The 15783-nt window shown below is 39.5% G+C and overlaps 1 protein-coding gene across 1 annotated transcript; it reads left to right on the forward strand.

The window, feature by feature from the left end:
• Window positions 1–1780: 1780 nt before the first annotated feature.
• LOC121942676 (ADP-ribosylation factor-binding protein GGA1-like) lies at window positions 1781–14956 on the forward strand. Its single transcript, XM_042485950.2, has 17 exons — window positions 1781–1910; window positions 2638–2722; window positions 4497–4572; window positions 4699–4797; window positions 4974–5097; window positions 5637–5737; window positions 5938–6018; window positions 7398–7535; window positions 7651–7732; window positions 8666–8776; window positions 8888–9031; window positions 9983–10026; window positions 10240–10430; window positions 11103–11383; window positions 11469–11638; window positions 11773–11883; window positions 12602–14956. The coding sequence occupies exons 1-17, from the start codon at window positions 1865–1867 to the stop codon at window positions 12713–12715; spliced, it is 1998 nt and encodes a 665-aa protein (XP_042341884.1). The 5' UTR covers window positions 1781–1864; the 3' UTR covers window positions 12716–14956.
• The last annotated feature ends 827 nt before the right edge of the window (window positions 14957–15783 follow it).

Here is a 15783-nt window from a genome sequence, read left to right on the forward strand (position 1 = left end):
TTCTTCTAATGACGTTCCGACAGACAGCACGCTGTAAAGTGTAATGCTGCCTCCACGGTGTAGGAGTAGGTACTTTACTCACATATTTAAGTGCAGATTTCACTATAATACATCCTTGGTAGGTACAGACGTAGGTAGGTAGGTATTTAAGAAGCGCTTCAGCAACAGGTTGAGTTTGAACTTACATAGACATAAAAATGTAGCCACTGATTCAGCAGTTAAGGGGAAAGTTAAGGGAAAAGTACATTGCATTGCTTAGCGACAGATCCTCAGCTTTTTAATACTAATACTACTAATATACTGATAATAATAATAATAATAACTTTATTTATATGCCACCTTTAAAAACAGAGTTTACAAAGTGCTTTGACAAACAAGGCAAAGCAGAAGCGAGAGGGGTTTGTTGCAGAGTGTAGGAGCCATAAATGTATTTAGAGCTATTTTTGTAGGTGTAGGATGGTTTAAATTTAAATATTGGTGTTTGTTATTGTTTATGATATTATTTAGGGTTTTTTTGTGATCATGTTGATGAGGGAAGTAGGTCAAATGTATATGGGCGAGGATGTCACGTTAATATAGGCACCTGCTCACCTGTGTGGCCAGAGACAAAGAGAGAGGGTGAGCGGGGTCGCCATATTTTTTGTTGACCGCTATTTTCTTTGATCACTGTGATTACTTTGATTATGAGTTCGTGCATGGTATCATGAGCTGATTATTCTTTTTCGTTAATAAAAAGTTAAACTTATTTTTTCGCATCTCAGTGATCTTTTCCGTTAAGCGTGTCAGACAAAGTTAAAAGATAAAATAAAATACAAACTATAATAGATTAATTAAAACAGACAAATTAAAATAGGCATATTAAAATAAAAAAGATGACATCACATTAAAATAATTTTTGCACCTCTTACTGTTGCAAAAGCACGTCAGACATTTTAAGTAAAGCCTCAACGCTGTCTGAAACCCACTTTCACATTTTAAACCATTATTCCATTTGTGAAAACACAAAAACATTTAACTTTTTTTACACACGTTGACCACATTGGACCAGGTCTAGATCAAAATTCACAGTACTTAGGTCAAAGTTGGACTACATTAACGCAGAGAAGCTAAAAATTATTTAAAACACAGTGTCAGATTTGTCACATGTTAACTCTATTGTGAAAACATAAAAAAGTAGATTTCACTGTTTTTTTTAATCTGGACCACATTGGACCAGGCCTCTCTTGAAAGCCACCACACTTATATGGGTCAAACCTGGACTAGATTACCCCAGAGAATCCAAAGATTATTTAAAACACAATTTCAGACTTGTGATACCCAAATTCTACTTGTGAAAATGCCCAAAAAAAGAAAGGAAATATCACTGTATTTTTTTAATGAAAAACACAGTGAAATATAACCTTTTTTGCATTTTCACAAATTGAAGGTTTTACAAGTCTAAAACTATTTTTTTCATCAATCTGGGTTAATTTAGTCCAGGTTTGACCTGTACTGATTTTTGACCTGAACCTGGTCTAACGTGGTCTACCTTTGAAAAGCAGAGTGAAATCTTCTTCTTTTTATTCATTTTCACAAGTAGAATAAAGGTTTCGACTTCAACGTTGAGACTTTACTAAAAACGTCCTAGATGCTTCCAACACAGCAGGAGGTGCAGAAAACGTGAATCTGTCGTTAAGCATCGCAAATGATGTTTCCCAAAACTCTGAATTGGAAGCTACGAATCGGAAGCTAACTTCAGCGTCGTGCTCGCTGTCACATTGTTGCGGCTAAACGGGGGCGCTGTGGAGCTGCTGCTCCAACGTCTACTCGCGCGATATGTTACAAAATCACGCGAGAGTTGCCGCTTGTTTAGAATTCCTGAAAGATGGCGGCGGCGCCTCCGGATGAGGCCAGCCTGCAGTCTCGCATCAGTAAGTCAATATATTGTACACTATCCGATCAACTTTTTAACGCAAAGTCATAGTCGGGCCGCTCTTCAGGGATACTCAGATATGTAGTCAGTCTAAATTCGCCGCTGTCGGCCATATTACTCTCCCAAAATAAAGATTTTTTTGAGTCAAGAGAGCGAATGTCATAAAATCAAAAAGTGCAGTTCACGATGAGGAAACTCGGTCGGATAATGTGTCATTTTTGCTGTGATGATCTCGTATTTTGAACTATGTTGACAGTTTGTGGTTGATGCTGCTACGTAAACATGGTATTTAAATAAAAAAAATTAAAAAATCCACCACTATCCAGCTGAATGCTAACAAAATCATAGCTGGTTAGCTGCTGACCGTTTGACAAGCCAGCCTGAACGAAGACAAAACCAGGAACCATAACGACTCAGTGCTCCTGATGTGACCTGAAAAACAAAAAACACGAGCAACATCACCAGCTCCGAAACCACAGAAGTACAAGATTACATTAACCAAACAACCAGAGGCTGCAGGGATTACAGGCGTCAGTCAGATTTACTCTGAACTTTGCAGCTGAAAAACCTCAGTGTGAAAGTTTAACACACATTTATACAAAACAATCCAAAATTAAGAATGTCAGGAGGCTCATGTTTTATGTTTTTGCTGAATTTTATGCGAGCAGTAGTTTTGAAGTTTGAGCAGATGCAAAATGTAGTCTAATGTGTTTCCTTTTCATCAGACAAGGCCACCAATCCTTTGAATAAGGAGACTGACTGGGACAATATTAAGGGGTTTTGTGATCAGCTCAATGATGAACCAGAAGGGTGAGATGATGATGATGATGATGATGATGATGACATATGCTGCATATCTGTATGTTATGCTTAGTTGTGTGTTGGTGCTTCATGTGCATGGCTATTTTGTGATAAAATACTATATGTTGCTGTGTTATTGTTTTGTTCTGTTGTTCTGCTGTTTTCTTGTAGCTTCGTACGGTTTGTGTTCTGTCTTTTATGGTTTCCTGCTGCTGCTGTTATGTGATTTTTATCATTTTACAGGTTTCAAATCATCTCGTCAAAGGAGTTCAGTTGAAAATGAGCCAGATGGCTAACACTGGCACATTTACAGAAATGTTGATTATGTGTTTGGTCCATTATTAATAAACTAATGAAATGATGATAATGATATCACATCATTTTAGAGTAGCTGCTCTCCTAAACCTTCTCTTAACCTGGAGCGACATCACTTTTCTTGTGCTGCCTTCAGACACCTTTTGCAAATAATAAAACCCTGGGACCTGGAGCAAAGTTGTGGGGAAAAACGGGGGGGGGGGTATATAATTATCATAATTATATATTTAAAATCATGTTACAGAATTATTTTATTTTAAGCACCCTTTCTAAGTCTTGTTTGTTTTACTTTTTCTGTCTTTCTTGCAACTAATTTTCAGGTAATTTTCTTGTATTTTTTCACGAATTTCATGCTAATTTTTGTGTAATTTCCTCTTTCATTTCTCATTGCTTTCTCCCCATGTTTTTAAAAGAAATCGAGCCAATTTGCTCAGGTTTCAGAGGGTTAAATGTCCAGTGTGTAAGATTTAGGGTGATTAAGTGGCGTCTTAGCAGCGTGGACTGCAGATCGCAGTCACCTGAAACTTCTCCAGTGTAAAATTTATTTAGTGTTCATTGTTGAGGTTTTTAACGGGAGCCGAATAATCCGCAGAGATAAAAAAAAGAGGCCAGGTGATTAAAACACGTAAAGACGCAGAATAAAGTAGTTTCAAGTTTAAAATCAGTGTTTGTGGGATGTTTGGCATGTTAAAAATGGGCAACTGTCCCAGCACCTGCCAATGTGTGCTGACCTATTCTCTCTAATAACTTAATTGTGCTCACCTTATTTCTGATCCAGATGTTCAGGAGGTTATTTGCAGGGTTCTCCTCCTGTCCAAAACAAACAGACCCGGTGATTAAGAAGAGGTAAAAACACCATAAAACGCAGTTTCAGGTTAAAAACAGTTATATTTTTCTGCTTGTCGTGGGGGCGGGGGGCTGCCAACTACGTCGTCGGTGTGAAAACGTGAATGGCTCCATCTGGATCCAGTGTTTGCTTGTCTGTTCAGGGCTACTGGAGAATCGTGGCGGGGCAACATAACCTTCTCCATAGACAAGGACCAGCATCCTGTGTAGATACAACGTAACAAAAACACAACAATTCTCTTATTCAGTTAATGATACACCAAAGAAAACACAGTTATTATATTAGATTCAGTTTTTGCCAAAAGATCCCCCTAAATCCTGCACACTGTACCTTTAATCACAATATACAAAATAAATGCAGAGGGAAATCAGCCAGTTTCTCTTAACTCTGACTGTTTGCTTTAACGCAGTTTCAGAGCTTTTGCATCCCATCATCTCATTTGCTATGTCATATTTCATCACACATGAGACATCTGACTATTCTCATGGTTTCTTGTAACTTCAGCGGTGTCATGCTTCACGTTGCCAAATAATTGTGCATGTGCATTTTGTTGCATATTTCAAACTGTTGCCTTACATTACTCAGTTCAGTTTAAGTTTAATTTGTTTTTTTATTTATCAGTCCCCAGCTTGCAACCAGACTTCTGGCCCACAAGATCCAGTCTCCTCAGGAGTGGGAGGCTATGCAAGCACTTATGGTGAGCTAACGAGCGTAAACATCTGCAGAACGCCACATTAGAAGCCACTTGTCATTGTTTTTATAGCAAAGGCTTTTTTTTGTGACGGCTTGTCTGTACGAAGGTAAAACCTTAAACTGTTCCCAGGTTCTGGAGACGTGCATGAAGAACTGTGGGAAACGATTTCACAGTGAAGTGGGAAAGTTTCGCTTTCTAAATGAGCTCATCAAAGTGGTGTCACCCAAGGTAACGACCCCTGTCCATGATGATTATTTTGAGTAACCAGTGAGAGCTCCTTTTAACAACCAATAGAAAACCTTGAGGGGATTGTTAAGGACACTTCAGTGGAGCGGCTGTCACGGTCTATTTATCTAGTTGTTGTAATTTCTTTAACAATTGCATTAATTCCCTCTTTTCTGCAGTATTTGGGTGCGCGGGCTCCAGAGCCAGTCAAGAAGAAGGTGCTAGAAATAATGTACAGCTGGACGGTGAGGCTGCCTGACGAGACCAAGATAGCAGACGCCTATCAGATGCTGAAAAAACAGGGTGAGCGCTCCGAAAACATGACACACCATAAAGATAAAGGACAAGCTCGACAAGTTTCTTTAGCTTGAAGTTTCTCTTTCTCTTCATGCTTACATGCACGCCGTTTTAGTTCAAACATGTACCGTACATGTGTTTCTAAGTTCCCATATTTCACTGATAATGCGCTTTTTGGTTCCCAGTATTTAATTGTATTAGCAAATAGTGTTTTTTTTACAAGTCAGTATTAGTTCTGCTTTTTGTGGTGATGAGCCACAATCATGAGACTGCAGTCCTGAGTCATGCTTAGTTGAATTTAGAGTGATCTAAAATCAGCACTCCCCACCAAAGATGGAGCAGTATTATCAACACTCGTGTTGGTTGTGTGTGAACGATATCTGTAGGTTTCTTATCATTATGTGCTTGCGTTTATCTAAAAGAAGTGTCAAAAACAATGTTATAGCGCCGGCATCAAATACTGTGTGTCACAGATTTTGAGTCAGAGGTGGCCTAGATGACCTCACAGACATGTGAGGCTAATATGTGTCCTTGCTCTCTTCCAGGCATTGTCAAGCTGGATCCTGTGCTTCCCGATGACAAGCCCCTCCCACCCCCTCCACCCAGAGCCAAAAATATCATCTTTGAGGATGAGGAGAAATCTAAGGTACGGACGGTGATGAAGAGGCGCCAATCACTTTGAATAGATGTTCAAAAGGAAAAGTCTCTGTTTCTAAAAATATCCTGTACCCATCAAATCCTTTTAGAAGTGAAACTGGTGAGAAAATCATCAAGGGACCAGCAGTTTACAGAGTTCTCTTCCTCTTTTCTTTCCTCTCCCTCTCCTGTCCTATCCTGTTTTTGTAGATGCTGTCTCGCTTATTGAACAGCACGCACCCAGAAGATCTGAGAGCTGCAAACAAGCTCATTAAGGAAATGGTCCAGGAGGTGAGTCATCGGTTTTGTTTACTGAATGTGTGTGCTGCACAGTTTGTGGTCGTGGTTACATGCACACGTGTCTGTTTTTCCACAATTTGTACAAAAGCATGCCTGATTATGCAACGTGCTGACACTAACGCACCTGAAAAAGTAGTCCCAAGTATCACAATATTTTTACCAAATACCTCAATATTGATGTTGCTTCAATATTGTGGGGTTGATTATTGATGCTCAAAATATTTACACAATGAGATTTTTGATAGATAGTCATCAGTAACGTGGATATAATGATTAAGTGGGTAAAGGTAAATACTAGAACAGCCAGAACAGTCTGGGAAGTTAAGAAAATGACATCACTTAACCGTAACGCATCCTTTAAAACCTGGAAAAACAACACTTCACATTATTGTTGCATTATTGCAAGTCATGTACTCAGTTTCCTCCAGCAGTGACAACAGATATGAAAATCCAGTGAATCATCGAGGATTTCATTTAAGAAATGCCAGTCATTAGCCATCTCATGGTACCCCAGTAATAGTCTTGAATGGATTACTGAACTGGCCTACCAACCCAAATAGACATGAACTGACCAAAAAGAGGCGCAAAATGACAACAAATAGGTGCAAAGGAACTGCAACAAAACAAAATAGCTACAGAAAGGGGCAAAACAATCATAAAGCGACACAAAACGACGACAGACGGCCACAGAATGACCTCAGAGACACAAAACAGCCAAAAAGACACACTATTTCCTTAAAGAGTCACAACATGACTACAGACACAAACCAGCCTCAAAGAGACAAAAAACTAGACCCAAAATGACCTCAAAGAGACAAAAAAAGACATCAAAGAGACACAAAACTACTACAAATAGACACGAAATGACCTCAAAGACATGCAAAACAACTACAAAAATCAGCCTGAAAAGACACACAGTTGCCTCAAAGAGACATAAAATGACTAAAAAAAGGACAAAAATTACCTAAAATAGACACAAAACAACTTCAAACAGATGCAAAAACGACAAAATCACCACGTCGGTGTGTCCCGCTCCTATGAAGGAGCGGTGGTGGGGTCTTATTTTGGCCCAGGGGCCCATTCTCTCATAATCCGCCCATGTTAATAGTAAAGGAAAATAATAACTCATCAAATAGTTTTGTTGTCTTGTAAAGTTTTAAAATGTAAAACCCACTTAACCTTTTTCACACTCTGATAGTCAGTGTGATAATGAACAGTCTTAAACGGTCACACAGCCTTCACTACCGTTATGTCTCACAACCATCTGGATAAACAAATACAGTTAAGAAAAGCAAAACTGATGCACTTTTCAATATAGAGTTTTTCCTTTTTTATCCCCGGCACTGTGAGATCGTGTCTCTCTTTTCCAGGACCAGAAGCGCGTGGAGAAAGTATCAAAGCGATTAAACGCCATCCAGGAGGTGAAGGAGAGTGTCAGCCTGCTGAGCCAGCTGCTGGAGGGCTACAGCAGGGACAGCTGCTCCCAGAGCAACCAGGAGCTCATTAAGGTTCGCACAGCTCAGCACATTAAAAGCAGCTGCAGATACAGACTCGTAATTCTGCTCGCACGTACCGCCCACTGCAGGTGTGGTTTCAGTGTTTCTAACGTGTGTCTGTGCGCAGGATCTTTACCAGCGCTGTGAAAAGATGAGGCCAACACTGTTCCGATTAGCAAGTGATACAGAGGACAGTGACGAAGCCTTAGGTGAGGTCGCCGCTTTAACATTATGTCATATCATTTAAGTCCCTTTGTTTCCATGGAATCAGGTTTATTATATTATTATATAAGCCTTTTATTCAGTTTAGCACACTGTTCATTTTAAACATTTCTTATTTTATTATTATTTTAATTATCTTATACTGTCATTAGGTATTCTTGTCATTTTTGTTTTATTCTTATCCCCTGATTTTCTAAACTGATTTTATATGATTTTTTGGGCACTTATCTGCTTCAATGTTGGTATTTATGATATTGTTAAGGTTGTTGTTTCTTTGATTTTTTTCTTGAAGTTGCCTGATTTATTTGCGTAAATCCTGTATTGTTTTAAATCAGGCACCAACCTTGTTAAGCAGTTTGTAACTTTGTTTCAAAAAGTGCTTTATAAATACATTTTATTCAGGGTCCCTGCAAATTAAGGCAAGGCGGATTTAAGACTTTAAGACTTTTTTTAATGCCACTCGTAATTATGTTTAAAACCATCTTGACTTTTCTGTCCAGAGAAAAGTGAGATTATCTACATTAAATAAATATTAAAGTGGAACACATGGAAAACAATATATGTTTTGGTTTACCAACGAGAGTGGATAATATCTGGCATTTCTGGCAGGTTTTCTTGTTTTTTTTGTCCACTGTCTGGATTTTATCATGATGAGTTTAAGAAAAGGAATTTATTAAATTATTTAACAAAACAAAAACAGATGTTACCAATTATTTTCAGATTTTACAATGCAACAACAGAACTAAACACTTGAAAATTATGTCAATGTCATAACAATTAAGGCCTGTTTAAAAAATATATAACTTCAATGCCTTTTAAGACTTTTTAAGGATCTGTGGAAACCCTGTCATTTATTATATTATAATTACAAAGTGTACATACCACATTTGTGACGCTGATGAACCTTGTTCTGCGTACAGCGGATATCTTACAGGCCAATGACAGCCTGACACAAGTCATCAACCAGTACAGACAGCTGGTGAAGGGAGAGGATGTGTCAAAGGACGGTATAACTGCGCCCTCACAAACAGGTAGGTGCACGTGTGTGATCTGGCATGCACTTTTTACAAAGCATGAGTAATTTAACAAATTCTCCAAACATCTCTGCAGACGGTAAGATCACATATCTTTGTCCGAATCAGGCAGCAGTAGCTCAGCACTTGTAGACCTGATGGGACTTAACGCAACAGCCAACTCAGCACCGTCACACCCCGAGCCCTCCAGCCTGCAGACCCTGACTCAGAACATGGGCATCAGCCTCTTGGATGATGAGCTCATGTCACTGGGTAAGCACAAAACACTCATCTGGCTTGTAAACACAAAGGTAGATTACTAAGCTTAACTTTTTAACAAGCCAAAAAGAACGAGTCAGCGATGCCCGTCCAGCGGAGGTAAATCTGATTTCCATCGGCTGGTGTGTGGCCCTGCTGCTGTCTGAAACAGCATCTTCAGAAGCAAACCACATCTGGCCCGACCACAACAAAGCTACACACACTCACAGCTGTTTTTGATGAAGTCAAACATCTGTTACAAACTCTGACAGTAGCAGTGAGTCGTATTTCACTTTAAACTGTGTTCAGGGTTTGTTTGGAAGAGTTTCTCAGCAGCATTACAGTCACCAAAACAGGATGGCATCTGCACATGCAGCAACGCAGCCCACGCTTAGACAATGACCTTTGGAACAATCCCATTTCTTATTTGAGTTTAAGTTTAAATGTTCCCCTGTGAAACAGAACAACCATTAAGACCCTGATGTGTCATCTGTAGTCGTTGGCTGCGTTTATGTAAGCAGACCTGATTATGGCAATAATGTTATTATCACGATGACATTTCCATTTATGTGATGGAGATGGAAAAGCATGGATGCTCACGATTTTTTACAACTTAAGTTTCACGCTATCAATCTGTCGAATAAGTCATCATTTGAAAAATAACACTGCTTTATTACCAGGCAGCTAGTGGTGCTCTGTAGGCTAATGTTAGTAACCCCTGCTGCTACCCCGACAGTCTGCACTCATATTAGAGGAGATCTAGAAAGTGAATTTCAGGCTGTTTATGACATCAGACGGCAGACATGAAGCATGGAAAATGTGGGACTGTCAGGTACAAATCAGCAATAACAGTGTTATGATGACTAGTCAGCTTCAGAGACATCAGCATACTATGAATACTCTTCATTCCTTAATGTGTCTTAACCACAAAAACTGAATTAACCTTCCTTGTTTCTGACTTCTTAGGTCTGAATGTAACGGAAAACTTCGACTCTCAGAACACTTTCCAGGTATGAGCTGTAAGATAATACTGTACTGCTCACATTAAAGCCGTTATATGTTGAATTTAAAATCTGAACAAAACAAAAACTCTTCTACAAACAAAAACGGATCAGAATATACAAAAGCTGACAGAAGGATTTAAAATGTCCTATTCACAAAAACATTTATGCTGTATTTATTTTCAAACTATTTTACATCTTCTCCCCTCTCTGTTCTGTCAGTCCTCTGATAGCACAGACTTATCTGCTACGCCGATCCCTGCCGCAGTGTTACTACCAGCTGTGGTCCAAACACCACAGGCTCCGCCAGCAGGGGGCCCCACCGCTGCCCCTAAACCCATGGAGGAGCTGGACTTGTTGGGGAAGACTCTGTTACAGCAGTCTCTACCTCCAGAGAGCCAGCAGGTCAAATGGTAAGTTCAACAGACTGGTATACTAGAGCTCAATGATATGAAGAACATATGCAATATGCAGTAATGTTGTTAAATACTACAATACCAATATCACTTCATAATAAACCAAACAGATGTTAAAATGTACTCAGTTTGCCTTACTTGTGCTTTCAGTTCACTGCTAAAATACACCCAATTTCTTGTAAACAAGACATTATTTCCAACTTTAGTATATTTAACAAATTGAACATTGAACTGAACACAAAAGGAACCTATAAAACAAGAATGATGGTTTCATTTAAAGTGCAGTATCACAGTTTTTTGCAATATGTTTAACATGCAAGTTGGCGGGTGATATGGCCATGAAGTAATTTAACAATCTTTTGGTATGTTTTTGCAATAATGATATATTTGATAATATTACAAAATATTCAAAATATTTTATTATTAATTTCAAGGACATAAAATTGTAACAAAATAAGTGTTATAGTTCTATGTGTCAACACAAATGTCACAGTTCGCCTTCAAATATTCAGTAAAATCTAAACAAACAGTAACTCAAGCGAGATTCTAATTTGTATAAATCTTTTTTTACCTGGACCTGCATGTCATTTCTCCTCTACTCCTCTCGCTGTAACTTGAGTCATATTTGTTCTTTTGTGTAACTTGTGTTTTACCTTCTTCAACACGCAGGGATAAGCTCCAGCCTCAGTCCAGAGTCACCTTACGAGACCTGCAGACGATGTCCAGCACCAACTCTCGACCCACTCCTAACGCAACCACCACGTCCTCTGGTCCCGTCGCTGCTCCAGGGTCCACGTCCAGCCTGTCCATCCAATCAGAGCAGCCCGACACTGTCCCCCTCTCCAATCTCACCCTGGCAGCTGCTGAAAAAGGCTCTTCAGCTGCCACCGAACCTTACGACAACATCTCTCTAGCTGACGTTACCGTGCCTCTGGAGGCAATCAAACCTAGTAAGCATGAGCAATAACAAGATCAATCACAGGTGCAGTTTTCTCCATTTCTCTGGTCCCTAATGTTTCTGTGAATATATTTCAGGCAGCTTATTACCAGTGACTGTATTCGACAAACACAGTCTCCGGGTTTTGTTCACCTTTGCCCGAGACTGTCCTCCATCGCGGCCTGATGTGCTGGTGGTGATCATCTCCATGCTGTCCTCGGCCCCCATTCCTGTCACCAACATCCGCTTTCAGGCAGCTGTACCAAAGGTAGGATTTCCCTCCTCAGCTTAAGGCGATCTGTGTTGGAATCATGAGAAAAGTCTTCACATTCAGTCTGAAATAGTACTTGTGCGCATCACTTGTTTACGTGTTTTTTGTGTGCACGTGTCTACCTGGACCAGGTGATGAGAGTAAAGCTGCAGCCTCCGTCCAGCACTGAGCTCCCAGCCTTCAATCCCATCCTGCCTCCAGCTGCCATCACACAGATCCTGCTGTTGGCGAACCCACACAAGGTACTCTGAGACACAGAAAGAAAATTAGGGAGGTCAAGTTGCAGATTCGGTCTCAGTTCAGTGCCATCGTTTGATGCATCAGCTGGTATTTTGTCCTCACATTTCCCTAAATGTCACTCACAGAAATGTATGAAGGCTTTTACAGAAAATGTATAAATGCCAGGATTTTACTTTAATTATAAAATCTGAGGGTCAGATTACAATTTTTGGGTACATATTTGAAACTGCAGCTGTGATAAGTCCCATGTTGATTTTTTTTGCGCTAATGCGAACTCCCAGGCAAAATGAAATGGACACGTCAGCATTGGTATACTGGTCATGTTTGCAAATGGCTCTATAGTATACAATGTATTTTATGTGAAGAAATCTTACAAATTAAAGGTACTCTGTGGAACATTTATACACAAGTGAATCCCAGTTTAGCTTGCGTTTTGGACGTGGACGCACAAATGTGTGCATAAGCAAGTGGGCAACGTATTCCACATCCTTCAAAAAATCATGTTTGCAAATGTTTTTAAGTAAGGCGATGCATTCATCAACACGTTTGTTAGACCTCATGATACATACAGTGCATTCTGGTAACAAACACAGATCGTAAACCATGTTTGTTTTTTGTTTGTTTACAAGAAAACATTCACCTTCATGCAGCAATGAGATTTGTTACATAATTTCTGGTGATGTTAACACTGGACGGATATTCTTTCCTTTTGTGTTTCAGGAAAAGGTACGTTTGCGGTACAAGCTGACTTTCAACCTGGGGGACGAATCTCACGATGAATCTGGTGACGTGGACCAGTTCCCGCCTCCAAACACCTGGGGGAACCTTCAGTGAAAATGACCAACCTCCCGTCATCTGATCTGATCTGCTGCTTCCTTTAGATTTAGGTTGAAGTTGTCCCTCATCGCTGGCCTGTGGCGAGATGGCCTCTTTACGCTCGTAGTTTCAAACTCTGGTTTGGTAAAACAAACTGACATGAGACCAGCTGTGGGAACCAGCTTCGACCTTGTGCCTTCCTTCGCAGCCTTTCTGTCCTTATTCGATCATCTCCACCTTCCTGTGTTTCGTAGCTTCGTTTTCTTCCAACAATCTTTCCGATGCAAACTATAAAGCAAACTGTCAGAAACATTGATTCAATGCTGTGACTTTTGGGGGAAACAAGTTGAGCCTTTTAAAAACTGAATGTGTGCATTTGTCTGATTAATGGGACAGTTCACTGCAAAATCAAACATTTTTCCTCTTACCTGTAGTGCTATTTATCAGTCTAGTTGTTTTGGTGTGAGTTGCCGAGTGTTAGAGATATCAGCTGTAAAGATGTCTGCCTTCTCTTTAATATAATACAGCCACTAACAGAATCACTCTGCAAAAGGAAGCGTACATCTATCCGTGGAAGAGAGACTGGTGCTGATGAAATGCTCAAACTTTAAGGTAGCCCTACTTAACTGAGCTGTACACGCTTCCTTCTGCACAGTGATACAGTTGGCAGGTGTGGTTCAGTACAGAGAAAATAGTTCCTACATGCTTACAGTAAGGTCTGTGGATAATCTCGAGTAATAGGGTCATGATTTCGGGAAAGAGACACTGCTGTTGAGTTTTAAAAATAAATGTTGTTATGACACGTTGAGAACCACAAGCCAAGTGCCATTTTGTTTCTTTATACTGGAGAGAGGACAGACTTCTCAGCAACTCACATTGAAACAATCTAGATTGATAAATAGCATTACAGGCAAGAGGAAAAATGTGTTTTTGAATTTGGGGTAAAGTGTCCCTGTAACATGGCATTTAACAGTTCTCTCTGATGTCTCATGTCATGTGAATTACATGTAACAGCTTCTGTTTTTTACAAAAACGGCAATGCATTCCTGACTTTGGACAGCATGAGCAAAAGAGTATTGTCACAGTTTCTGTGTCAAGTTTTTATTCTGAGGATTCAGAGTAGGGTTGCAACAAATCATTACTTTGTTTTATTCCATTAATAATGTTTTTTTTTTAGTTCAACTTTAAGTCTGTTACACGCTTAAAGTGACGTTTACAGTATGACAAAAGGCCAAAACATCCAGTGTATTCAACCTATAATATGGAATAATTGGTATTTCTACCTGATATGTAATTATCATTATTGAATTTCCTATCAAACGATGACTCGATTTATCAGTTTCAGCACTACTACTGCTCAGTTTATTCGCAAACCACCTGAGTTGCAAACAAAACTAAATTTAACTGATAATTCTTTGAAATCATTGAAGTGGTGGAGTTGAGATTGTGTGGAGTTGATCTGAAATGCAGTAATAACTGGAAAAGTATCAGGAGAAACCTCAGGCGTTTCCCCTGGCTTACATTATAAACTGGTGCATCGTTTTTAAGTATCGTCTTGGTTTTAATGTGTCATGCATGGGTAGCGCATGTGTAAGCTGTGATAATAGGCCTTTTCCACAGCGGACATGTCATAGGAGGAAAAGCAGAGAAGTTACAAGATTAAACCATCATTGATTTCATTAGTTTATTAACTTTTACTGCGTCACGTCAAAAATGTCTTCTGTGACAAAGGACTATGAAGGAAGGGCACGAAATCTCTGCCTGTTAAAATACTGAAATTTAGCTTTTGATTTCTGCACTTTTCTTTGTCTTTTCTACACTTTTTTTACATCATGTTTCACTCAGGATTTTTAGTTATTTAACACATGAACTTTCTTGCACTTTTAATTTTGCACGTGCAGCCATTCCACATCACAACACATCGTCCTTTCTCATTTGCTGCCTTTCAACTGTCGATCGACCCAAAGACGGACATATTAGGTCCTGAGTTGACATTACTGACATCCAGTCTGATCCTACCACATGTGCCTGAGATGAAACGTATGATTTTCATTTGCTTTGTACATATATGTATACAGATGACTGGTTTGATCTTTGTTTTTGTTTTTCATATGGTCATGTCCTTGTCAGAAACGACGACTTTGTGAAACAAATGACACGTCAAATGATGTTACAGAATCATCCTAATATTCATGGCCATTGAGTTGATTGGAGCACTTGGGGTTATGAAGACTAAAATAAAATGTGACTGGAGGCAGACTGATTCTACCTGAGAGATAAGATTCTGTAATACATGTGAAACTCCAAATGTGTGTAGGGACAGAGGTGGAGCTTCAGTTTATAATGAGATGAAGGATACATTTAAAGGGGAACACTGGTATTTTTTTTTTAAACTATGACCCTACTTCCTCATGTTGTTCTGTTTAAGTGACCCATGGGAACAACTTTGCTTTTGGCTTTTAGCCTCTATTTGATAGGACAGCTTAAGTGTGAAAGGGCGAGAGAGACGACAATGTAGCAGAGGGCTGAAGCTGGACTCGAACCTGTGACCAGTATGACGAGGATGTAGCCTCTGTGCATGGGTTGCCCAAGAACAAATTTTGAAATTGGTCAAGTATTGACAGAGTGCTGCAGCCAGGAGCGGCAAAACAGGCTACAGTGTAACCACTTGGGGCAGTGGTTACATTGTCAATGTATGTCTACTTGGAGTGTTTTTGCCACTGACAGGCTCAGACTGTGATTCTAAGGACATTACAGAGAGGGAGAAAGAGAAATACAATGTTTTTTGTTACCTTTCGCTTAATCTAGTCTCTTTTGTGTCCGGATTTCGTAGACTTTTTCACATTGTCGAAATCAGCTAAATATCCATGATATTAAATATCTTCTAGATAACACTAAGCCACAGTTTCTGTATTAAGCACAACAAACTATTACCGATACTTCTCTCTCCAACACTGTGCATCAGCATTTTTTGGTTTTTTGTTATAGAAAGTCACCTCTTATGAGACCTCAGAACAAGACTTCTTCTGGATCACAATAAGAAAAACACAAGCAAAAGTGTTAGATTTCTCTGTTAAATCCTTTTC

Source organism: Plectropomus leopardus, chromosome 3 (assembly GCF_026936395.1).
Source record: "Plectropomus leopardus strain MGB_pleo_1.0 chromosome 3, ASM2693639v1, whole genome shotgun sequence".
NCBI classification, from domain to species: domain Eukaryota; kingdom Metazoa; phylum Chordata; class Actinopteri; order Perciformes; family Serranidae; genus Plectropomus; species Plectropomus leopardus.

Excerpts from the sequence above, each read along its gene's own strand:
- LOC121942676 (XM_042485950.2), top strand. The coding sequence starts at position 1,865 with ATGGCGGCGGCGCCTCCGGATGAGGCCAGCCTGCAGTCTCGCATCA. Across the intron at positions 1,911-2,637 it reads CAGCCTGCAGTCTCGCATCA|ACAAGGCCACCAATCCTTTG; the intron begins GTAAGTCAATAT and ends CCTTTTCATCAG. Across the intron at positions 11,884-12,601 it reads TGTTGGCGAACCCACACAAG|GAAAAGGTACGTTTGCGGTA; the intron begins GTACTCTGAGAC and ends TTTGTGTTTCAG.